This window comes from Ruditapes philippinarum, unplaced genomic scaffold (genome assembly GCF_026571515.1).
Source record: "Ruditapes philippinarum isolate M1 unplaced genomic scaffold, ASM2657151v2 ctg1781_1_1_1_1, whole genome shotgun sequence".
Lineage (NCBI taxonomy): Eukaryota > Metazoa > Mollusca > Bivalvia > Venerida > Veneridae > Ruditapes > Ruditapes philippinarum.
This window is the reverse complement of record NW_026851931.1, coordinates 161,250-187,782: the sequence shown is the minus strand read 5'-3', so window position 1 is coordinate 187,782 and position 26,533 is coordinate 161,250. Positions and strand designations below refer to the sequence as shown.

The window sequence follows — 26,533 nt, the reverse complement described above, 5'->3', positions numbered from 1 at the left end:
AGTTAAGTTTTGACTTATAATCGTCGGTCATTATGACAATTGAATTCTTAAAATAATAGTAAACGTAAAAAATCAGTATTAAAATAGTGCATAAAACACAAAAAAGAAAAGAAAACAATATTCATAAAATCTGTATTTTTTTATTAAAAAAGATATTACAATTAGTGTATAATAAACATTTATGCTCAACATGGTAATATAACAAGTGTCATATTGTTACTAAGTGTGAACAGATACCTTAAGAGGGGGTCTTCGCTAATAGTGATAACATAATAAGGGACAATTACACAAGTGTGGTGTTGATCATTCGTTACTCATATGGATTATAAATGATTGTATACATGTATATTCGTTGTGTATCAATGTAAAGAAAATCATTTTGTAGCATAAGCTAATAAATGTCAGATACGTCGAAATCAGAATAGCACCCTTGTGCAATACGAATGCATTTAATTATGGCGTCAATGAATTCGTATTTTGAAATGTCACAACTTGTAAAATCAGTCCGGGAATATGTATAAAACACCATATTTCCATAAGAAAAAATATGTTTTCAATAATAATTAAGGAGAACGTTATGGCTATATGACAATGGTGGAAATATGTGATAAAGCGACTCGAATTAACGAGTTCTGCTTTCAAGGTAGTGAAATAATAATTTTTTACATTTTATCAAATATGCACCCGTATATTTGACCTACAATATTAAACAATACAACTAACCGGGTTATCTAACAACTGCAAGGTAAGATCATTTGCTTAAAAATTTATATTTTAGAAATCAATTAGTATAATTTGGTAAGGAAATACGTATATATTTTTTTCATGTGTATTTAAGGGATTTTTATATCTGAATTATGTAGAAGTAACGATTACACTACTATTAATCGTTCATTTTTTCTGACCCCCACTTTCGGTTTTGTTTAGATCAACCCAAAACCCACGAATATGTGTTGATAAACATTTCAAAATTTAAACATATCAAGACTAAAGAAAATATACTAAAAGCTATATGAGTTCTAAGTTAAAGGATCAGAAAACAAATTAAATATACATGTTCATGAACATGCATTATCAATATTTGGATCTTTATGGATCTTTGAAGAGGTTAGTTTTCAATGCAGCATTTGTAACAACATTGTATTACACCTTCTTATATATGCTATAGCAAATTTTAAATTTAATGCTCTGAACAGTGTATTACCATGGACGTTTACTGGTTTACATACGTATATAGGTGTCTATACACATGTTACGCATGCGCAAGAAGATGGCTTATTAGCAAGAATCAGCATGGTCACGAAGCGCGCTGTTCTTATCCGTTAATTCTAGCATTTTTAAATATCACTATATTTAAACCGTTATTACAATCGGTTATCTATTTCTTTTTATTTGTACACGTGATTATAGTGTGCAAGAAGACAATATCTGTCACTACCGGGGTATCATATTCTCCAGGTTGTCAAGGACATATACATACAGTCTTTAAGAGAATGAAAACTTCATGATTGGTCATTGGGAAAACCTCGACCATTATTCAAATTCCGTATCAGAAGTTTGACGGAAATTGCCTTTGGTACTTACATATATATACTTCGTGTTCTGATAAAATCAAAAGCCAACTTATATAGGGTTTAGCATTTGATTTAAAAGTTATCAAAAGGTTAAGAATGAAATATTATTAGTACACGTTATCAGTGTGCTCTAGTTTGGACCCTGCATGATATCAGTTTTTTTACAATCGAAACTTTTTGACTATTTCTGTCAATATTTGGATGCGGACCTCGAACATATGAATGGGTGTACGTGAGCACACTAGACCACCTCCTTCCAAATGAGTACGTTTTTAGCGTCTTCATGAATATGTTCCAGGCATTGTAAGGTCTACATTAACGCAGGACAAACAAATCATCGAAAATCTGTGATTTAGCCAGTCGCGTTCTATCTATCTATCTCTGGATACTGCCAACCCCTCTTACGAGTGTTAAAGGCAGATTTAGTGCACGTCGGATGGTTAGTAAAAGGTGAAAAGAAAAGCTAACAAAAGAAAAGTCCAAACATTGACATGCTTGGAAGGTGAGACTGAAAATGTATTCTAGTCATGGTTAAAATGTTAATAGTGAAACAAGATGATAAGAGATAAAATAGTTTAAAAACACTGGGAGTAAGACTAGTACTGCAAACCCACCACTGCCTGTTTGAACTGACTCAGGTTGGGCAGGGTGGCAATGTTACTAGGAAGTTTATTCCATAGTATAATGCTATGAGGGAAGAAAGAGTACTTATGGTAGTCGGAGGATACCTGTATTTGGCGTAGGGATAAGGGGTGCATATGTCTGGTTAATCTATGTGGGGTTTGAACATATGTTGGGAGATTAATTGCAACTAGGTTATGGTATATCTTATAAAACATTATCAGTCTACAGTCCAATCTGCGATGTTCAAGGGATCGCCAGCCCAGTTCTTCCTGCATGGCTGTGACACTAGAGTGAGGGGAGTAATCCCTTTTAACCCATCTTATTGCACGTCTCTGGATCACCTCAACTTTGTCAATATTTTATTTTAGTATATTTTATATTTTGTCAATATCTTTACACATTGTGTATACATGATTATAAATCGTTGGTATAAATCTATATTTACTATATTTAGTTTTATTTACTATTCGGCACGAATCCTTCATGAGATTAGTAAAGGTGTTGCTTTTTTCTTTCACATTTACTTACGATTTTCTATATAACATGTGTGATATGATGTTAATAAGAATAACGATGCTACTCTATAACTAAAGGTAATGCCGTTTTGAATGTACTTTGGGCTGGAGGCCTTATAATGCAATAAAACGTTGTTGTTGTATGCATTTTCAGAAATACAGTGTTGCTGTTGTAATTGTGTTACATGCATGTTGGGTTATATTGCTTTTCTGACATGTACGTTTCTTTACGATGTAGGTTTTTAAGGAGGTAATACAGTCCAATGGCAACAGCAGACGACTTGGTACATTGTCCTATATGTCTAGAGATATATGATAAACCACGTGCCTTGCCGTGCTTACATACGTTCTGTAACACGTGTCTACAAGAGTATATAAATGCAGCTGCACGTGTAACGCCAGGATTAACTGGTACTGTACAAATTTGAAGTTAATTTCAAACATTTTTTTAAAAACAACCTCGATTGTTTGGCAAATGCTGGTAACATATATGTAATGACTTTTAAATGAACGAACCATTAACTCTTTTATATTATGAGGAAACACGGTCGCTATCCGAGTAGGGCTCAAACTCACTAAACCTGAGTTAAGAGGCGGACACTATAACCACTAGGACACTGTTCCCCTTACTAGTCCAGATCACGTACAGTATCTGGCTAAACTGTTGATGTACATATTTGAAGTTCAATAACACTACATTACTTTTCTTTTCTGGATAAAATAGCATACTATAGTATGGCAGTTGATAAGGTCGTTCACTTTGAGCCACTCCCCCCTAACGGCTGTGGGTTCGAATCTCACCAGGGGCGTTGGATCATTGCATGTGCTTCATGAACGTCGAAGGTTCTACTCGTGCCTGCAATAATGCACGGGCGACTCCTGAGGTATTCCCCCATCAGTTAAGCTGGAAAGTCGCCATATGAACTTTACAATGTTGATGCGACTTAAACCAAATAAAAAAGGAAAAAAAAAAACATACAACATTATACACCATACGACAATGACTCGTTATTACACGTTAATTTGTAGATTTCTGAGAATAATTATTTGATCAGTCATCGCAGCAATCACTTTATTTTCAGGGTTCGAGTGTCCGCTGTGTCGCCGCCACACACCAAGTCCAGGCTCGGCAAATCATTCTGCTTGGTCATCTCTGTTTCCATTAAACCATATCATCGTAACTCTACTTGATAGTAAAAATCTAAAACCTACAAGTAATAGGACAAACGATACACAGGCAAATATAAATACGAATACTTCGAAGTCGATTCCAGTAGACGAAGCTCCAACAGAGACTTTGCTTGATGAAGAAACTGCAGGAGATAACAGATTTGACTTTGAAAAAGGTTTTCTATTCAAATGATAAACATAATCTTATTGAGTCGCTTTATTTAGAATAAATATAATATAATTATTTGGCAACTGACGAGTTCTATCGCTCATTATTTATTGTAGATGTACATGTCTGATCATGATTAAAGTATATGCGCGTTACTATGGAAACTGTAACTTCCGCTTATGTACCTGTCGATCATTTATATCATTTGACTCACTCCTTCGGGAAACGAATATCTTAGTTAGTCCAAATTAATTTAAAAAAATAAACAATTTAGAACAACTAGATGTAAAACTTCTTCTTCAGCCAGCATTTATATGTAACATAACTATACTCGGTAATCGAACTCTAGCTTCGAAAGCAGACTTTGCCGATTTGCGAGCCCTAAAAATATGTTCTTTATTTCTTTATTGTAATCAGAGCATAGAATCTGCACGGAAGAGCAAGAAGATTCGTCAGCGTTCCCACCTCCACCATACTGGGCTCACCATCCCCCATCCCACGGATTTCCGCCTCCACCATATGGACCCCCACCTCATCATGGACCCCCACCTCATCATGGACAACATAGACACGGTCTCCGACATCATCCTCATGGACCGCCAAGACATGGACCTCCTCCTCATGGACCTCCTCCTCATGGACCTCCTCCTCATGGACCTCTTGAACATGGACTCCCTCACCACTGGCCCCCACATGGTCACCCTAGACACAGGGGTAAATTTTAATGAATATTGGAAAACAGATGTTTTAAATATGTCATAAAGAAAAACATAATAATTAACTACATGTATATACATGTATATCCATGATAACTCCGTGATAAATAGTTGTATATGACTATTTGTAATAAATCAAAGTGCTGATAGCACGAAATTGAACATCATATATATTTATCATTGCGTAAGAATGTGAATTTTTTTTTGTACATAATTGTTCTCGAATCCATGATGTTATAGTATATTTTTCCAATTTCTTTGAAAAATGTTTACTTTTGACGTTTTTATTTTCAAACTAGAATTAATGCATCGTATCAGTCGTCGTCCTCCTTTTTCGTTTGTCGTACATATTGGCACGTGGAAATATGTCATATCAGCAGTATCATTAAATCTAAAACTTATGATTCAGTCATTTGAAAATGTTCCGAAGATTGAGATCTACAAAGAGTATGCACATTGAACTACATTCTCGGACCAAAAAAATCTACTGTGCTGAAATTCATTGCACAATATGCTGTTATGCAGACAATTATTTCCTTTTTGCGACGCTTTGACACTTAATTAGGACTCTCTATGAAACGCAGGTGTTCAGTATTACACATTGTACGAAGATGACCAAAGCCAGTTATTCAATCACACAAAAAAGACTGACTCAATAAAACAGAAACATATACATGTAAATGCACTAAATTATGTAAAAATACACACATATTATCATTTATATTTCAGGGGGTGGTTGTCATGGAAGAGGGAGATTTCATCATCCACATTGATCGTTGTGTGTATACTTGATTAAGAGACATCTTTAATGTATTAAAGAATATTAACATTTTATAAGCAATTTTGTGTTTAGCCTACAACACATCGTATTGTTTAATTAACCTTATTTGACATGTAATATATGTGGCTGTCAGTTTTAGTGTTGAATCTCGCGTGAGAGTCAATATTAGTTTTGAATCTCGTTTTAGAGTCATTATTAGTGTTGAATCTCACGTGAGAGTCAATATTAGTGTTGAATCTCATTTTAGAGTCAATATTAGTGTTGAATCTCACGTGAGAGCCAATATTAGTGTTGAATCTCGTGTGAGAGTCTCATGTTGAATCTCATCTAAAAGCCAATATTAGTTTTAAATCTTATTTGACAGCCGATATTAGTGTTACATGATATAAATCTTATGTGAAAACCAAGATTAGTTACTTTTTAACCAAACCCAGCAAACACATGACGTTAAAATAACGTCGGATTAATGTTAGATTTTGGTCACGACGTCGGCAACCAAAATACGACGTAAATCTGACGTTAAAATACCGATGTCTAATAGACGTTTCTTTTTGACGTCGTACTAACGTCAGGTTCTGGTCGGTGTCCTGACGGTAGGTAAAAAAATAACAAAAAATAATATTTATTCGCTGTTGTAATCATTTAAACTTTTTTTTCAAATGTTATTTGGATTACAAATGAAGTGTTGTTATATAAATACAGACCAAGATCGCGGCGCTGCAACCTAATAAAACATATAGGTGGCGCTGTATATAGGCAAGTTACATGTGTTATTGTTATGAAATCTATTTATAGCCACAGATCTGTTTACAAGTTCCAATCATTTAACGTTATAATATTATCATTTGTGGTACATTATATGTATCAAAATCACGAGTTTTTTTAATAGTGCTTTAACATTTAATCATAGTGACAGAAAAGGGAAAGAAAACATAATTAACCTATAATTCGAATCTAGAGTCACGTGGATGGAAATTCAAATTCGTAGGCGTTACGTTTTGGCTGTCGGTCAGGAATCGGGATGCATTGATAAAGTGAATATTATAGATTTTCTTGAACAAAAAGGTCAGTTCAATTTATTTAGATTTATTTCTACTTTGTATTTGATAAATAATTGCATGATTGCAAGCACTCTTAAGTTTAATTGTCATTATTTGAACAGCTGAAGTAAAATGTCACACAAATTCGCGATAATGTCTAATAATAAATCTTTTTAAATTGACATGTTTTAACTCTGCTTGTGAAGAGTTTATAATATGCCTTTCAGTACTACCAAAGAGAATGCTTAGTTTTCATATTTTTCTTAAACTGTGATGTTTTTGTCAGTTAAAATCTGAGAATTGAGAATGAATTTGTACGATTTCGAGCATTTCGGACCAAGACGTTTCGGTCCCAAATAACCCAAAACGTTCCGGTCCCAAATAACCCAAGACGTTTTGGTTCCAGACATTTCGGCATTAAATCTTTAATTTAAAACTATGAAATATTTAAGACTTGCGTAACTGTTCTTTTTCAAACGTAGAATATATACATAAGTTAGAATATAATTTTCTTTTCAGGTAGTTAAAGTGTTGGACATGCTCTCAAAAGTCGGAGGGACGGAAACACGTGAATATGTAGAAAGAAACATATGAAAGTAAGATTTTTGTAAATTCTTTTACATACTTTAGTCCATACTAAACTGGAGTTTAAAAGCGGCTTTTTAAATGTTCAGTATTTATGTTTACTTTTAATTTTTGTTAAAGCTCTCTTATAAAAAGTTGGCAAAATTGTTCATTAACTTTAGATAACCATGAAAACATTTTTGCTTGTTACTTTTACATGTTTCATAAATTTCTTTTTTTTTCAGTAAAAAATGATGTCACACACGCTATTGGACGCTACAAACGCTACATATCCTCCGGACAGACGAGGGGTGCTGAAAGAAGGTCATATCTTAAAGCATCACACCTCAAAATTCGTGCTAATTCTCATGGATATCTAAAAGTATAACTTTGTGAAGTAACTAAAAGGCAGCAATTTATACATTACTGACAATTATCAAAGGAGGTCAAAATATGCAAAATGGCACTAAATGATTTAGAAATGCTGTAGAAATATAGTTAAAATACGAAATTTACTAAAATTGTATGTATCAGCTTAAAATTGCAACTTTTATTTTAAATTAAAAAAGCATAAAACATATTTTTGCTTTTAGTTTTCTGTTATACATTTCATTGGAGGAAAAGTTACTTAATAGAATGAGTTACATTAAATTCGATCAAATCAGGATTAGCCAGAACATATTTATGACGTGGTGAAACAAAAAAGATTAGAGGAATGATCAGATGAAGGTCAGAAAATGATCAGATTTAGGGCAGAAAAGGGTTAATATTTAGGTCGGAAAACGGTCAGATTGAGGTCGGAAAATGGTTAGAAACTGGTTAGATTTAGGTCGGAAAATGGTCAGATTGAGGTCGGAAAATGGTCAGATTGAGGTCGGAAAATGGTTAGATAATGGTCAGATTTTGGTCAGAAAAAGGTTAAATAATGGTTAGATTCTGACGTCTACCTGACGTCAGATTATTACGTCAAAAAAACTTTCAAATCCAACCGTTTTTCCGACCGTCATCCGACGTCAGAACCTAACTTAAATCTGACGTCAGTATAACGTCTTGTGTTTGCTGGGAACAATGTAAGTGCTTAAATTCATGTTAAAACCAATGGTGTCTTCAAACCTCATATGTGACGATTTTTTAATAACCTATTTTGATGCATATTATATAAATATAACCTACTGTTTCATCATAAAAAACTTATATAAAGTGTTGATAAAAATAAACTTGTGTTAAGACTGGGACATACAATGTATAATGTCCCAGGTTAAAACCATGAACATAACAACTCGTGTGTGCACTGTACAAAACACTAGATCTTATCAGGTGCGTATATTAATATACGTACCTGATCTTATTAATTTATGTAATATATATTTATGGTTGGTAAATCTATTTGTTATTCAATTTTCTTGATTATAAATAAACATAACAATATTTATGATTGATAAAAGGCTAATTAATTGTTGTTCTTAATATTATCAATGAATTATGAAATCCATATTTGTATTTTATATCTTTGAGATAATCATAATTATAAATTAGATTATGAATTGTAAGCCAATGCAGACATGCGCGTATGTACACTAAAGGAAGATCCTGATACTGAGTTTTTTTTAAAGAGTTACTGCCCTTTGTAAAAGTTACGCCTTGATCGTAACCAAATTTTGGAAGAAGCATGTCAGAACGTGAACGATCAGCTGACGCTGTGAAGAGCTATGGGGGTTCATACTCTATGGAATATTCTTGAGGACTCTGGTGAAAACAGTATAACGATCCGAAGTTTAAAAGGGAAGAAACTCGCCGTTGACTTGAGTGCATGGATTGTAGAATTAAAACAAAGCAAATTTGCTTCGCAGTATCACAATATTTACATCAGGTAATATACAGAGCAACAGATAAGCTTTAAAATTGAACTGGGTATTACTCCATCATTTCCTTTGGAATTGGGTATTAGCTCAATTTAATTGGGTATTCCAAAACTCGATACCCTATGATTTCAAGATTAATTGGGTATTCAATTATGAAGATATGAATTTTATAGCTTCAATATCAATCAAATTTAAATTTTTTTTAAAAGAAAATAGGATTAACAATTTACTAGAACTTTTCACAATTGTTTTATCTTTTATATAAAATGCTCATGTTATATTTCATAATATTTTTAACAAGTTCGTTTTCTGACTGATTTTTGATTTACGACTGTTTTGTTTCAAATCATTTTCCTTTTTGTACGACGCCATATTGCTTTCAAAGCGTCTATTGATACAGCTGGGACCTACTTATTGACGGTCTGCGCAAAATCAATGGTCTCTGCCGGTCTGTAAAGACCGTTGACCTGAGTAGACAAATCGACGGTCTCATGCTTTATTGATATGGCTTAGTCTGTCTTTGGAGACCGGGGACCGTCGAAGACCAGAGACCGTTGATTAGTTAGCATTGATTCGGGAATATTCGAATATCATGCATATCGATATAATTTGTCCAAAACTACGAGCGTACGACAGATTAATTTTGCGGTGATGAAAATGACAATACGCACAGGTTTTTAAGACAATTGTGTATTTTATTTTTTTTAATGGGTTTTGATACGCATTCTTAAGAAATCAATTGCCTATTACATAAAATTAATTGCGTAAATAGGCAAATACGCACCTTATCTGTTGCTCTGATCTAAATCATGTGTCAGATCTTTCTGACTTTTTTGTTGAACTGTTGAATAGGTATATCAGGAATCTTTGTCGTGGAATACTACAACATGACTAGTTTAAATTAATCTAGTCAAAGAAAGAGACGAACCAATGTTATATCTTTGCCAAAGACCAAAGACTTTGGCCAGATGCCAAAGACCAAAGACTTTGGCCAGACTTTGATTTGTTTATGATGAAATTTTTTAACAGGTGTTGAAACTGTTGGACAGTACATAACAAAAACGTCTGTAAAATTAGTCTGCTCTTATATAACATGACAAACAACTGTGGTCTGAAAATGATATTATGAAAATTTATCAATGTAATTTTTTATAAAACTTTTAGAAGCAATTTATAATTTAAACACTATGCTTATTGGTTGTTTTGGTGTCAGTTTGATGTTAATTAAAGTCTGTAACATAAGACCTCTTGTCTAGTCAGTTGTTGCTTGTAATTAAGGCAAAAAAAATCATAATAGAACCAGAGATTGTTTGAATATTTCTGTTTATTTTTGTGTATTTTTTCTCTTTCAGAAATTTATTTTATAGGACAATAGAATTTATGAAGGAGGGTGTTGAGTTGGTGTTTGTGACTGATGGTCGAGCACCGGACATTAAACAACAAGCGTTGCTGAAAAGACAACAGAACCAATTTGGTTCATCATCTAACACTGTGAACACAGACAGGCCTTATCTTAGGAATGCTGTATCTCAGGTAAAACATGATACAAGAGATTTTAGGTGATAAATGTTTATCATCAGCTGGTATATGTGTGTATCAAAGAATTGCAGTATATCATCATATCATACATACCACATGCTATCAGATGGATATCAAATTTATAGTTCTATTGTTAGCTGTATAATTATATACATGTAGATTGAACTTCACAAGCTGTATAATTATATACATGTGCATTGAACTTCACAAGATTGTTTTGTATTAAGGTTAGTTGTGCATGAAGTAAAATATTGTGAAGTAAACAAAAAAGTATTTGAAACATTGTAAAAGGCACTTGCAATTCTTGTAAATTACCAAAAAGAGGTCAAAAATATAAATATCTCATGTAAAAATATCCCTTACTGTCATGCAGTAAAATTAGTCATGCAGTAGAAATATGGTGATAAACTGCAAAATCAGTAGTTAATCACATATAAAATGTAAATTATCCCTTGAATATTTAATCATTTTGCTTTACTTAAAATCTTAGTACATTTTTTTTATTTCCGTGAAATATTTTGGCTCATCTGGAGGCATGCAGCTCTAATGGACAAAGAATTATTTTCTAGTATTATCCTAGAATAGTATGGAATCAATTAGTCTTGCAAATATTTGACCATGTACCATGTTACTTTAACAAATGCTTTGTTATTTTTGTTTTTAAAGTTATATTTGTAAGGATATTCATTTAGGTTTTATTCTGTTTATATCTAGTGTGTTGAGATGTTGGAATATCTTGGATTATCTTGTGTGGAGAGTTCTGGGGAAGCAGAGGCTTTGTGTGCTGAGCTAAACAGAAAACAGGTTTGTAATCAATGAGGGACAGTAGTGAATAACCTCCCCTGAGTACTCCCTATAAATAGATAGGTCCTAAGCTATTGAATTACTCGGACTTTATCGCCTATTTCTTTGTAGCAAACTGAATTAATTAGGGCTAATTATGATCATTTGTAATATTCAGATTAGATATTGCGATAAGATGTAGAATCTGTTGACATAAATTAAACATTTTTCCCATAAGGTTTACATATTTGTTGATGCATGTGTAAATAATTGATTAAGACATATCAACCTGTCTTATATAAAACTCAACGATAAAAGCAAAGGATTCCAAATATTTGGACCTACTTACATTTTGGTTAACCTCGGTTTTTATCAAGGGAAGATAATCCACTACTGTCCCCCATTACTGTCTAGACCTGTATGCTAAGCTAAACAGAAAACAGGTTTGTAATCAATTAATGTCTAGGCCTGTATGCTGACGTAAACAGAAAACAGGTTTGTAATCAATTACTGTCTAGGCCTGTATGCTGAGCTAAACAGAAAACAGGTTTGTAATCAATTACTGTCTAGACCTGTATGCTAAGCTAAACAGAAAACAGGTTTGTAATCAATTACTGTCTAGGCCTGTATGCTAAGCTAAACAGAAAAGTTAACAGGTTTGTAATCAATTACTGTCTAGGCCTATATGCTGACGTAAACAGAAAACAGGTTTGTAATCAATTACTGTCTAGGCCTGTATGCTGAGCTAAACAGAAAACAGGTTTCTAATCAATTACTGTCTAGGCCTGTATGCTGACGTAAACAGAAAACAGGTTTGTAATCAATTACTGTCTAGGCCTATATGCTGAGCTAAACAGAAAACAGGTTTGTAATCAATTAATGTCTTGGCCTATATGCTGAGCTAAACAGAAAACTGGTTTGTAATCAATTACTGTCTAGGCCTGTATGCTGAAGTAAACAGAAAACAGGTTTGTTATCAATTACTGTCTAGGCCTGTATGCTGAGCTAAACAGAAAACAGGTTTGTTATCAGTTTCTGTCTTGGTCTGTCAGAAAACAGGTTTCTAATCATTTAATGTCTAGGCCTGTATGCTGAGCTAAACAGAAAACAGGTTTGTAATCTATTTCTGTCTAGGTCTGTATGCTGACGTAAGCAGAAAACAGGTTTGTAATCAATTACTGTCTAGGCCTGTATGCTGAGCTAAACAGAAAACAGGTTTGTAATCAATTACTGTCTAGGTCTGTATGCTGAGCTAAACAGAAAACAGGTTTGTAATCAATTACTGTCTAGGTTTGTATGCTGAGCTAAACAGAAAACAGGTTTGTAATCAATTTTTGTCTAGGCCTGTATGCTGAGCTAAACAGAAAACAGGTTTGTAATCAATTTCTGTCTAGGTCTATAATTATGCTTCATTACATATCTGCTGCCTTGTTACATCAGTAGAAAGTGTATTGTGCAAAAATGCAGACTTCTTGATAACATTTACAGTACTTACTTGCCTAAAAGTTGGATTGCCTATAAGTCTAGGTCTATGATTTACATAATTGATGGTTGTTTGCTTGGACTTGAGTTTTAGAACTCTTATAATGAATGAATTGGAAAAGTTGTTACTGGACATTGTTTCTTGAAAACCTTCAAAACTACTTATCACAGACATTAGGGCTGTGAGTTCAAATTGTGGGCAAAATAACTGTCTTTTGTGTTGTAATGCCAATTCAGGTTATGAATTATTTTAAGGAAATTTTCAAAACATGACTTTCTAAACATGTAATTTCTGAACAGTAAACAGTCCAGCAACACAGATGTGCTGGCTATTCTTGGTCTGCACATCACAGGAATAAAACCACTTGGGCCATCCTTAAAAAAATGTTTGTTTGCAGTAACGCGACCAACTCACAAAATTTGCATCTACTCAAAAAAAATTTTCATGGTCTGTATAAATTTTTTTTTTTTTAATCAGAAAATTATGCCTTGTGCTTTGTTTTCGTTCTTTTAAAGGTTAATAGAAGAAATAAAATGTAGGTCTAATTTAATTAGAATTCAGTTATCAATTTATTAATTGTTACCAGATTATCAAAGCATATATTGTCCAGCATTTTGAAATTCCATGTTTATTTGAGAGTACAGTTCAATAAAAAAAAAAAATCGACCTACCTACCCACCTTGAAAATTCTGGGTCGGGTTACTGCAAACAAACATTTTTTTAAGGATGGCCTTGCTGTCAGCAGATAAAAGGGTTAAATTATAAAATCTTGACCATATAATCATTTTAAGCATAACCTTTATTAGCTCACCATAACCGAAGGTTTAGGGTGAGCTATTAGTATCAAAGGGGGATACTCCCTTGTCCCTCGTCATGCGTCAACCATCATCGTCTTCTCTGAAACTGCTGGGCAGATTTACCTCAAATTTTGTCTGTAGCATCTTTGTGACAGTCACACTTAAATTTGCTCAAGACATGTCATTTCCTTTGAAAAATTATTTCCAACACTGAAAAGCAGTCGTTTCTGGTGAGAGACTCAGGGCCATCATGACCCTTGTGTTATTTTATTAAATCACTTTCTTGTCATATACTATAATACATGCCATGTTAAGTTTGTAGTCACTAGTAAATGGCGTTAAAAACATATATATTTATTTTCACATTGGATTATATCAAATAACCGACCGTACAGGATGAGTTCTGTTAATTATTACCATCATTATTTACAGCTTGTAGATGGCTGTTTAACAGAGGACAATGACTTCTTTCTGTATGGCGGTAAAACTTTGTATAGAAAACTTACCAAAAACAATAAGGTAAATGTATTTCATTTTTGTGCGTATTAGTATTACATTTCTATGTTTATTAGATAAAATTGTATCATATATATTATGCACATGATTGTGTCATATTTTGAGGAATGGATGATAATTAGATACTTCTTTCATGTGGGCCAGGTGATAATAAGGTATTGCATTTTTGAGGGCTTTGTGATAATAAGGTATCACATTTTTGAGGGCTGGGTGATAATAAGGTATTCCATTTTTGAGGGCTGGGTGATGTTGCATTTTTTAGGGCTGGGAGATGTTGCATTTTTTAGGGCTGGGTTATAATAAGGTATTCCATTTTTGAGGGCTGGGTGATAATAAAGTATTGCATTTTTGAGGGCTGGGTGATAATAAGGTATTGCATTTTGGGACTTAGTTATAATAAGGTATTATATTTTTGAAGGACTGGCTAATTAATAGATTTTTTTAAAGACTGGACAATGATAAAGTATTTCATTTTTGAGGGCTGCATAATGAAAAAGTTACTTCATTTTTGAAGTCTTTTATGAGGATAATATGAGTGATGATCTTTTTCTTCATTAAATATATCATATTGATGAGATCAAGCTATTGAAATATTTACTTAAGAATTGTATGTCAAGATGAGCTTTTAGTCTGTAAAATGTTTCCATTTAAGTGATCGTTTGATTGGTCAATAATTATCATGTAATAAATTTGCATAAAGTTTGACATTCAAAAAATGGATAGAAATACCAAATATTATTAAAATCCTTGGCCAACTTCATCCAGAGCTGTTTAGTTTTACTTTATGATTATCTTTTGCAAGCAGGTGTCCAAAATATTTATTTCAGTTAGTAGCATCATTGTAAGTTGACTGGCATTAATATGATCTCTTTTAAAAAAAATCCTAATTTAGGAAGATTTATTTTACTTCAACTGAAAAGTACTCCAGTAACAAATTTTTCATTTTCATTTGTGATACGTTTTTATTGCTTTGGTGTAATAGTGTACACTTCTCTTAAGTGAAAGTACAGCTATTTTAGGCAATATGATAAAGCATTTTGTATTCTTTTACAGATGTATTTGGTTGACAGAGTTGATATGGATCAAATAAAATCTGACCTTGACCTAGATAGAAGTGACCTTGTAGCATTGGCACTATTGTTAGGGTCGGATTATGATGAGAAAGGAGTTAAATGTATAGGAAAGGAGAAAGGAAAGGCACTCATCAAATTGCTTAAATCTAGAAACTTTAATCCACTTGACAGGTAAATATATATATGATGAATTATGGAATGTCAGTTCTTATATATGTGACAATGCTTTAGAGAAGTTGAAATTGTGTGCGATCTAGTGGTTAAAGTTTGTACATTTCGTATATGGGTTTGGTTTATAAAGAATTTATTTTAGTTCTCGATTTTGTACGAAGTTATAACCTTAAAGACACTCTTTTGAATCCATTCCTGGAACCAAACCAGTACTGATAACCTTATAGACACATTTTCAAATCCGTTCCTGAAACAAACCAGTACTGAGCAATGAGTGTAAAGTTTCTTGCTCAAGGAAACAACAACTTGCCCCGTACGGGGTTTGAACCCATACAGTTAGCAATCGCCAGATTACTGGTCAGACTTGCTAACCACTTGGTCATGCCACCACTTTATATAATATTCTGTTTATCGGTTTAAATTGAAGTTGCAACTAGGGGTGTCATGGTTAGAAAAAATGCAAATCGTTTAAATGGCAACATAAAAAGCTTGTTAAACGTTTAACCGAACATACTAATAAAATCCTTAGATTTTCAACATTAACTTTGTTACTTTATGACAAGATACGCATTTTGTTCATATTTTGTTGTACTCAAAATAATTACAATACATATCCGAATATGGAGTAACTATTTTCCGCTAGGGTCGTTCCGCATTCGATCAGATCAGAAAAAAAACATTGTTGAGTACAACTTAAATACAAACAATTGTCATATTATGTCATAAAAAAACTAAGTCAAATACTAACCTTGGTTACTGTTTATTGAATTTTCTAACTGGTTTTTAGCTCACCTGTCACAAAGTGACAGGGTGAGCTTTTGTGATCGCTTTTCGTCCGTCGTCCGTCCGTCCGGCGTCCGTCCGTCGTCCGTCCGTAGTCCGTCCGTAAACTTTTACTTTAAATGACATCTCCTCATAAACCACTAAGCCAATTTCATCCAAACTTCACAGGAATGTTCCTTTGGTGGTCACCTTTAAAAAATGTTCAAAGAATTTAATTCCATGCAGAACTCTGGTTGCCATGGCAACCGAAAGAAAAATTTTTAAATATCTTCTTTTAAAAAACCATAAGAGCTAGAGCTTAGATATTTGGCACGAAACATCTTCTAGTGAGTGTCTACCAAGTTTGTTCAAATAAAAGCCCTGGGGTCAAAATTGGCCCCGCCCAGGGGGGTCATTGATTTTCCCTATATGCATATAGTAAAAACTTAAAAAATCTTCTTTTAAAGAACCCAAAGAGCTAGAGCTAAGATATTTAGCATGAAACATGTTCTAATAGGTGTCTACCAAGTTTGTTCAAATAAAAGCCCTGGGGTCAAATTGGCCCCGCCCCGGGGGGTTCTTGATTTTCCCTATATGCATATAGTAAAAACTTAAAAAATCTTCTTTTAAAGAACTCAAAGAGCTATGGCTAAGATATTGAGCATCAAACATGTTCTAATAGGTGTCTACCAAGTTTGTTCAAATAAAAGCCCTGGGGTCAAAATTGGCACCGCCCCGGGGGTCATTGGTTTTCCTTGTGATATAGCAAAAACTTAAAAATCTTCTTTGAAAAAACCCAAATAGCTAGAGTTTAGATATTAAGCATGAAACATCTTTTAGTGAGTGTCTACAAAGTTTGTTCAAATAAAAGACCTGGGGTCAAAATTGGCCCCGCCCCGGGGGTCATTGATTTTCTTTATATGTGTATAGCAAAAACTTAAAATCTTCTTTGAAAAACCAAATAGCTAGAGTTTAGATATTAAGCATGAAAACATCTTCTAGTAAGTGTCTACAAAGTTTGTTCAAATAAAAGCCCTGGGGTCAAAACTGGCCCGGCCCCCAGGGGTGTCATTGTTTTTAACTATATGTGCATAGTAAAAACTTTAAAAAAATCTTCTTTTAAAAGCCCAATGAGCTAGAGCTTAGATGTTTAGCATGAAACATCTTCTTATGGGTGTCTACAAGTTTGTGCAAATAAAAGCCCTGGGTTAAATTGGCCCTGCAACGTTGGGGGGGGGGGGGTTGGGGGGGGGGGCTTATATACAGGTGAGCGACCTCAGGGCCATCATGGCCCTCTTGTTAACTAAAAACCGACTGTTCTCTTTTAATCGGATAAACTTGGCATCCATAGTTGCAATGCTACATGTTTTCATATGAGGAAAATAACTATCAAGCTGGCTTACAACAGTTTGCTTGTTTTATGATCTTCTGCTTAAGACTTTTCTCAATGATACACAATTGTGGTAGGACAGCCTCAGACACTCTGAGTGTATTGAATACAAACTTTGTATAATGTATTTTTAATGAAAATGTTTAAGGTTACAAGGATGGAGGGAAAATAAAGAACTTGACCATATTCAGGAACGGTTGTCAGTAGAAACCAAGAAGGAATGTCACTGTAGCAAATGTGATCATCTAGGTTTGTTGACAAATTTTATTGAACTTTAACCTTTAGCAACTGAATATACATGTACCCATGCGACCAGCCGTCTGCTGGCACATCCATGTTATTTGATCATGGTCAACAATATTAACTGTTCAGTCAGTACATATTTTTGATATTTTGTCTAAAATTAAAGAATGGAGTTGTTAAGTTTGAATAATAGACAAGTCCATTTAAGATATTTAGTGTGATAAAGTTGTCCAGTGATTTTGTTTTAAAGCACCTGACTGTGGCTTTCTGAATAGGAAAATAGAGCATGATTAATTAGAAAAAAGAAAAATCTGAAATGTAGCACCTACAACTGAGGCATAGCCACACATATGAGCCGCGTAATGACAAAACCAACATAATGGGTTTGCGACCAGCATGGATCCAGACCAGCCTGCGCATCCGCACAGTCTGATCAGGATCCATGCTGTTCGCTTACAAACCCTATAACAAGTACAGAAACTGATAGCGAACAGCATGGATCCTGATCAGGCTGGTCTGGATCCATGCTGGTGGCAAACGCACTATGTTGGTTTTGTCGTGACACGGCTCATATAATCAAATTTCTAGATTTAACATGCCTGATTCACAGCACAGGCAATCTATAATGACAGCTTTCTATATTTCAGTCCACAAGCTAATCTTAGCCACTGTGGAGTCATGGTTTTGGTGACAAATGTGCACCGTGGCATTGTAGTGAAAAATATAGCACTTTTCTGGGGAAGTATACATGTAGCTTTTATGGAAGAAGGGGAACAGCCTGTATTCTGCAGTAAAATAAAATAAATAAAATCTCTGATGTCTTATTGTACTAAAAAAAAATGTACAGGTACATTAAATTTTGTATGTGTGATAGCTAGATCTAATTATGAACAGGTTTTTGTCATGGAGGACAATGAACTTAAGTTATATTTTGTTATGATGGACAATGAACTTAACCTTTTACCTCATAAAGACGTGTTTTGACGGCTTCCCCCCCCCCTTTTTGATACATCTAGAGGTTGCCAGAAGGGGGATGTGCCTCCTTCTGTTTTGGGGGTTTGAAGGGGGCAACAGTCCATTCAAGAAAATTTTGGACATGTGACAGGCTAACAATAGCCTCAGGTCAATTCCTTTGGCAAGAAAATTTACACTCATTCAATACTTTTTGGTTCCAGGAAAGGATTCAAGAGTGTTTATAAGCTTAAAGTTCATACACAATCTAAACCAAAATGAATTCTGTATACACTTGTTTGTGGCTGTGTGGTTAATATCTTTGGCTTCCAATTACTTGCCCCTCATTGCTGTGGGTTTCAATCCCATCAAGGACTTTTGATTATTTCATGTGAGGAAGCTATCTCGCTAGCTTATAGAACCTCTGTGGTTCTACTCAGTTACATGATTGTGCTTGAAATAATACATGGGTGGTAGGGGGGAGCACCCAAGGTCTTCCTCACTAATAAAGCTGAAAAGTCACCAATTGAAGTGTGCAGAGTTGGTGTGAAGTAAAACCCAATTTAAAAAAAGATGTATAAACTAAAATAAAGGAGTGAATATAAGTTATATGTCATTATTTATTTTCAGGTCGTATAAGTGCACATGAATCATCAGGTTGCAAGGATTGTGGGATGGAAATTGGTTGCCAGGATACAAGTATAGTCACATGTAACTGTCCCTGGCATAAACAGGAAGCTGTGAGGAAACAGCACAAACTTGAGGTTACCTTGCGGCAGAAATCACTAGAGAATGTTTCCTTTCCAAATAAAATGGTATATGTATACATTATCAGTTCATTAATTAAAAAAAGTTTATGATGCAATCTTTACAATACATGTATATTTGAATGTGTAACAAATGTTAATTCCTCTTTATGTTATATTCTATTTGATTTTATCAAAGAAGCTTTAATCTAAATGAAATCATTTGAGATAAGGAAAAATAAAATTGAGAACAATCATGCCACTAAGTACAGGATTTCTTACTTTAAAGATATTTTTCCTTCTTTAAAGTCTATTCTTTATTAACTTTAACTTTTGACTTTACAATATAACGCTTTCCATGGAATGGCATGTACATGTCACTTTGAAAGCTCCGTGATTACGACTATGTGAACACATGTGCTGGTGTTCTGAATTCAAATCGGGAATGATTCATGTTAAATGTTGATTCTGGTTAAGCTGGTGCTGGGGGGCGTGGGCAGTAGCTTGCACTTACCATTACCCTCCATGAACAAACTCGATCGAATTGAGCCTGAAATATTTTCAATTTTGCCATTTTGGGCATTCTTTAGGGATTTTTTATTTCCCATTTTATTCTTTTTTTTTAAAAAAAAACCCAACAAATTTCTTATATCAATGCATTAGGTGATAGAAGAATATCTGAACCCTGGTCTCAAGTCTTGTTCGGAAATCCAAAAATCATCCATAAATGTGCCAAAGCTATTGACATTCTTGAAACATCATCTTGGTTGGCAGTCTGAGGAAGTTTTAGGCAAGATGGTTCCCATTGTGATATTGAAAGAGATGAGGGAAGCTGGAAGCCAACCTGATTTAATGTTTACCCCAGTCAGGTAAGTGCAGAAAATATGGTACTATGATGATGTTAAGAAATATTACTTGATTTTGAGTGTGTTATAGTAAAATATAGCATAGTATGGAGTTTAGATGTGCAGGAATATAATCACAAAGGCATATAATTACCCGGTAAAGTTACTAAACATACTTTCAGATTAGACTTTAAGTCAAGGTCTTGTGAATGTGTGCTTAAACACTTGGCACACTAAATAACCAGAAGAAGCTTCTGAAATTGGGGCATCTGCTTGTACTATCCCCCAAAAATCTAAAAATCTCGGCCATATTGGTAACCTGTGGCGAGTATATATAAAATAAATATACACAACAAGGAAAAAACATATAAACAACATACAGTTTGATATAATTATGCTACAAAGCACTCAAAAGCAAGATAAATTTCAATTGTTACATGTAGGTGCCATGAAGAAGAAGGAAAAGCAGTGTTGGACTACAGACTACATGTATTCTAATCTGCAGCAAAAGAGTGATCAAATCATATGTGCAATTATTTTAAGATTTACAAATTTTGAAAACATTTATTTACATTCCGTAACCTAGCTAGTTGTTGATCGTGTTTATTACACAAAGGAAATCCTAATTTGTCGGAATCCAAGTTGAACTGGAGACATGCTCATCCTTATATACAGTCAAACTTGAATTAAGCGACCGCGCAAGGGAAACACCCAAAATGGTCGCTTAATGAAACGGTCTCTTAAGACAAAGCATGATATAAAAGTCAAAATTTACAAGTGACATCTTTCTTATGCAGTGGGTATGTTTAACAACTTCATTTTTATATAAATGTTGAATAATTAGTACGCTCGATAATCTGTAAAAACTTCTTTCTGTTATTTATTTACAAAACAGTTTTGATCCATTACGTATCATACATGTTTGACATTTTTTCCAGATTCTTTTAACTTCTCCGTTGCTTTTCCTTGTCTCCAACACGAAAACCCTATTAGTGAGGATGTTTTTTCTGTCGTGCATTTTTCAATCGAAATAAACAAAATACATCTAATTTAATTGCTGATCAAGTTCAAGGTCAATTCAATGCAGTCTAATTGTCAACAAGCGAGTGTATACACCACATCAGTAGGGGCGGAGCGTTGCATTGTTTAATCGATATTATTGGATAATACACGTCATGCGTATACTGCTTACGCTAAAACGGTTTGGGAAATAGAGTTTTTCACACATTTATTTGTTGTGTTTTGATTGTTGACATTTGTGACATTACGAGGCGGAGTTCTCTAAAAACACAATTACTTGACAGGTAAAAGTGGTCGTTTAATGAAAAGATTGCTCTCAATTAGGTGACTAATTAGCGGTCGCTGGTCGCATTGAGCAAAAGTCGCTTAATACATTAAAAATATAGAGAGAGAATGATCTGGGGGAATTTAAAGTGGTTGTTAAAGACAAAAGTCGCTTAATACACGTGGTCGCAAGGGCAAGTTAGACTGTATAGGATTGGGAGGGAATAAGAATTGGCATTGTTTAAGAAATAATATATCCCAAACAGTGAATTTATCGCTCAATAACATCACTGTTTGGAGTTCTGATGCGACGAATTATATCATGAGGGCGTAGCCGATATAGATATATTAAATAGATTCTAACACAACATCAACAAATAAATGCTGCAGTACCTGATATTTAAGCAAAATTGCGCCTGATTTGTTTCCGTACTTATTTTCAGCGCTTCAGATTCTTTTAGATTTACGTCACATGTATAATGATAACATGACGCATCTAAATATAGAACGTCAACTGTGACTTTATTGCATAATAACACACTTTCGGTTCTTCTATTTTCAATAGTGAAAAATGCGGGTCGTGTTAGAATATGAAATAACACATGCTTTAGCCATCTTTGTTTATAAAGGAAAGTCTTTGATGGGGTTATATTGTTTCATAACACACTGGTTTCAATGTGCAACTTAAAAGTCTTTTTTGAATACAATTTATGGGTCTTTTAGGGTTCATATTACATGTAACTTATGTTATTTTGATGTTATTTTAAACAGTATCAAAACTAACAATTTATTAAAAAGAGGTATGGGGCTTCATATTCATGAATATGTTGAACCGCAATGTCTATATGGGTAGTGCATAAAAATTAAGGTGACTAGTAAAATGAATTTGCATTATATACCTGTGATATCAAATGTTTGTAAAGAATATTTGGGTTTAACTAGGAATTCAAACTCCAGGTTCCAATGAATTAAATATATGAAATAAGGTTATGTAAGCAAGGAAATCAGAGGTTGTATGTAATTTTATTCTGTTTCAGGATATTAAGGGCCTGTAAAGAGAATCATGTAGATTGTTATGAAGTGCTGTGGGACAAAACAGGTATGTTTGACTATAGTTAATAAGGCGATATTAACTGATATTTGCCAACAGTGTACAGCCATGCCAGTCTGCCGGGCGGTACATTTTGACAAAACTCTCTATTTTTTGTTGCTTACTCATTTTAGGTGTTTTGAAACTGAATTCCCTTACTGTGCTACTGGACTGTTTCAACTTCATAACAGGGCAAGTCCATTATATAAATTTAGCATGAAAAAGGGGGTCATATTTTCAGGGTTTGGGTTGGAAAGATGAAAGTTTTATCGATACAGTACTTATGTGGCTACTTTATTGTTCTCCCAATGTGCTTTTAGCCACATAAAGGAAAATAGCCACATAAAAGCTTACAGAATAAATGACATGAAAGAGAAAGTACTGTCACCTATTGTTCCTATAGCCACCTAAGTATTCTCCAATAAATGCGGACAAATAGACACACTCAAAGATTATACAATTTGTATGTATACTGGACAAAAATCATTCTAGCAAACTCGTACAATCTCTATCATCTAGATAACTACAATATACAAAAATAATTTTGTTAATCATTTACTATGTTCTATTTATTTTGATGCCTTTTTTTTTACAATATTAGATAGGAATCATTGGGCAGGTGCAAGTTTTTCAACAAACATAAAGGAAAAGGTGGAAAAGTCCCTGTTTCAGACTGTTTATCCGGTATTGGCCGCAAAGTTTGAACAAGAACTGACAGAGAAGAAGTCTGGAAGTGGTTAGTAAATGTTTTAGACTCTAGTTTAATAGTAAAAGTTTTACTTCATTCATATTTAAAGAGATATGGTGTTTAAGCTGTTAATCTGGTATTGAAATGAGTTTTATGCTGTTTGTTTAGGCAATGTATGATTTATTCATTTAGTTATCTATTATAAAACCATGTGCAGTCATTAGCATATGATTACCTGTTATGTAAAACTTAGAGTGACGTTATGCCCATCCAAGGGTATATAGTGAGTGAAGAGGTGAAAGTAAAGATAAGTTTACATTTTGCCATAATTCCTTTCAATTTTATAATTTTCTTCACATAGACAATAAATAACTAATGTGGCCCAATGAAATGTCTGTAATATCCTTCAGATTTTACATGTAATATTCAATTTATAAGAGAGGACAGTCTTTTGATATTTTAAGCAGATTTATATTTTTTTTCCTAATCATTTTCCAGATATCAGCTGTTTGTCAGTCACCATTATAATAGGTAATCTCTTGGAATAATATTGTCAATTTGGCACCACTTGGCAAAGAAAAATGAGCATAATGTCACTTAATACTCATATACATGTATACCTAAAAGAAGGTTTGAATTTCACAAAATGATAGAATTTCAAAGTCCCTGATTCCAACACTGATGAATGATAAAGTTGAAATTTCTTTAAAAGTGAAATTTGACCTTAAAGGTTATTGTCATTAAAGGGGTCAAGGTCATATTTTAGTATGTCAGAATGAAACTTATCTCCAGATGTATGTTACGTTCAAGTATGAAGGCTGTGGCTAATGAAATGAAGATCTAAAGATTTGTTATTTATCTTTCATCTTAACATAATTTCAGCCGCGCCATGACAAAACCAACATAGTGCATTTGCGAACAGCATGGATCCAGACCAGCCTGCACATCCACACAGTCTGATCAGGATCCATGCTGTTTCGCTTTACAACCCTATAACAAGTAGAGAAACTGACTAGCGAACAGCTATGGGATCCTGAATGTGCAGGCTGGTCTGATCATGCTGGTCGCAAACTTATTATGTTGGTTTTGTATGGAGGGGGGACCCCCCGCCGGTTTGGCCAATTATTATCCTTATTGAAAAAAAGTAAGTGGGGGGGTCAAGTTATTAACTGGTCTACATCTGTAGTTACAACCTCTCAAAAAAAAATATCAATTAGAGCAGCCGTAAAATTTCCATGTGGTCATCGTGACCTTTGACAGGTGTTAAGTGAGGTCAATTTTCTGAAATCTATAAATAGGTACAAACGTATTAAAAACTTGTAATAGCTTACATTTATGTATAACCACTAATTTGGTGCTATATTAGGCATGATAAAGTTATGAATTTGTGTTAATGTATTTAATATACACAGATATGTTAATATGACCTATTATCTACGTTAAAATGGACAGGTTATATGACCATTATAATACTGCACGTGTGTAACGTCAATTTTTCATTGGATAATCGTGACGTTCATATAAAGTTTTTATATACATGGCTGCGATGTCGATTCATGAACAATTCTTACTTTTTTTCTCTAAAAAATCCATGCTTGCTGTATTATAAATTAATTATAAAGACTGTTGACAGGTTATAAGGCCGTATATAAACGGCTGTTTGCAATATAACCTTAAATCAAGCGGCTCGGGTTATATTTACAAATAGCCATTTATATAGGGCATATAACCTGTCAACAATCCTTTTAACTAATATTATAATAACAATTGATAATGGTTTATAGCACTGGATGCTAGATGATGGTTATAAACAAACAAACATTTATACATGACCATAATAAAAAATTATCAACAATATTTATAACAGCACAATACCTTTACTTGTGAAAGAATGAAAATTCATAAATTTGGATAAGTAGTGTATATAGGTTATATGTACATCATGATTATCCAATAAAAATTAACGTTACATAATGCATGTAGTAATATTACTATACATTGAAAACAGGCAAAGTCATGTTATATTTAATGATATTAATATGTTATTTTATACATAGGAAAAAAGAGGAAGGCTGAGGGGTTGAAAGTCAAGTCTAACTTACAAGTTCCTAAGAAGATCAAAAGGAAAAAAAATTTTACCATTTTACTGGAGAAACGATGCGGGCCTCAGAAGGAAGACTTTTTAACATAGATGACAACAGTGTTGTTGATTTAACAAAGGTTGATGACTAGACTGTCAACAAAAACATCTGCAGATCTCCATGACGATGACAAAGGGAAAATTGATACAAATAACTGTGGCCCAGAAAACTCATTTACAGATTAAGATTCCAACAAAAACACTTAAATGAGGATGGGAAGAGTACAGAAGGTTTTCAGAAAAGTCTGTCAGGCAAGTAGCTCTGGGAAGAGAAAAGGTGAAAAACCACCAGAGGAATGACTTCTATTCAGAAGATTTTTTGTGAAAGAAGAATGTTCCATCCAGTTGAATTTTTAAGAAAAATGACACTTCAGCATTTAAAAAGATGAAAACATAGGTAAAAAAAGAATACTGCAAAATACATTATGCATTCACGGGTCTCTAATTTTTCATGGTTTTCATGAATTAAAGATCCAAACAAAGTCTTCTTTAACATTCAAAACACTATGACAATCTGATTTCGTATATATACAATCAGATAACCTTGTGTTTTGATAATATATAGTATGGTATGGCTATAAAAGTGATGATGTCACAATTAAGTTAAAAAAACTTAAATATATAAGGTCCGTTATCATGAAGAAAATGCAAAGCTGTCACAGCCTATGGTGTAGTGGTTCACGTACTGGACTGACAATTAAGAGACCTGTGGTTTGAGTCCCTGTTATGACATGCCAATTTTTGTGTGTGATTTTTCAGCATATATTGGTCTTTATCACAGTTAATCGTTATCTGCTTGCAGCAATTATTTGGTCTATTCTTATAAAAAACTGCCAATGTTTTTTAATGACACTATGTTATCATACTGCAATACCCTGCAGTCCGTAGAGTTTAAAACGTAAACATATTTTCGTGTGGTGTGTGTTTTAAAAAATGTTTCTTTTACATTTGAAAAAGACGTCAGATATAGTAATAATCATCTGTAACGTTTATTATCTTTTTACGTATATTTGGACT

The 26,533-nt window shown here is 33.7% G+C and overlaps 2 protein-coding genes across 3 annotated transcripts; both read left to right on the top strand.

The window, feature by feature from the left end:
* The first annotated feature begins 491 nt into the window (after nucleotides 1-491).
* Nucleotides 492-5,973, top strand: LOC132742937 (uncharacterized). Of its 2 annotated transcripts, none has more exons than XM_060731435.1 (5): nucleotides 492-745; nucleotides 2,952-3,124; nucleotides 3,796-4,059; nucleotides 4,470-4,766; nucleotides 5,498-5,973. In XM_060731435.1, the coding sequence occupies exons 2-5, from the start codon at nucleotides 2,977-2,979 to the stop codon at nucleotides 5,539-5,541; spliced, it is 753 nt and encodes a 250-aa protein (XP_060587418.1). In that variant the 5' UTR covers nucleotides 492-745; nucleotides 2,952-2,976; the 3' UTR covers nucleotides 5,542-5,973. The 2 variants fall into 2 exon arrangements, with proteins under 2 accessions (XP_060587418.1, XP_060587425.1); XM_060731442.1 differs by lacking the exon at nucleotides 492-745 and adding an exon at nucleotides 974-1,107.
* Nucleotides 5,974-8,223: 2,250 nt separating this feature from the next.
* On the top strand, nucleotides 8,224-25,567 carry LOC132742989 (flap endonuclease GEN homolog 1-like). The gene is made up of 11 exons (XM_060731494.1): nucleotides 8,224-9,023; nucleotides 10,368-10,548; nucleotides 11,269-11,358; nucleotides 14,050-14,136; nucleotides 15,187-15,377; nucleotides 17,678-17,778; nucleotides 19,354-19,538; nucleotides 20,133-20,338; nucleotides 22,636-22,697; nucleotides 23,290-23,424; nucleotides 25,434-25,567. The coding sequence occupies exons 1-11, from the start codon at nucleotides 8,863-8,865 to the stop codon at nucleotides 25,565-25,567; spliced, it is 1,533 nt and encodes a 510-aa protein (XP_060587477.1). The 5' UTR covers nucleotides 8,224-8,862.
* The last annotated feature ends 966 nt before the right edge of the window (nucleotides 25,568-26,533 follow it).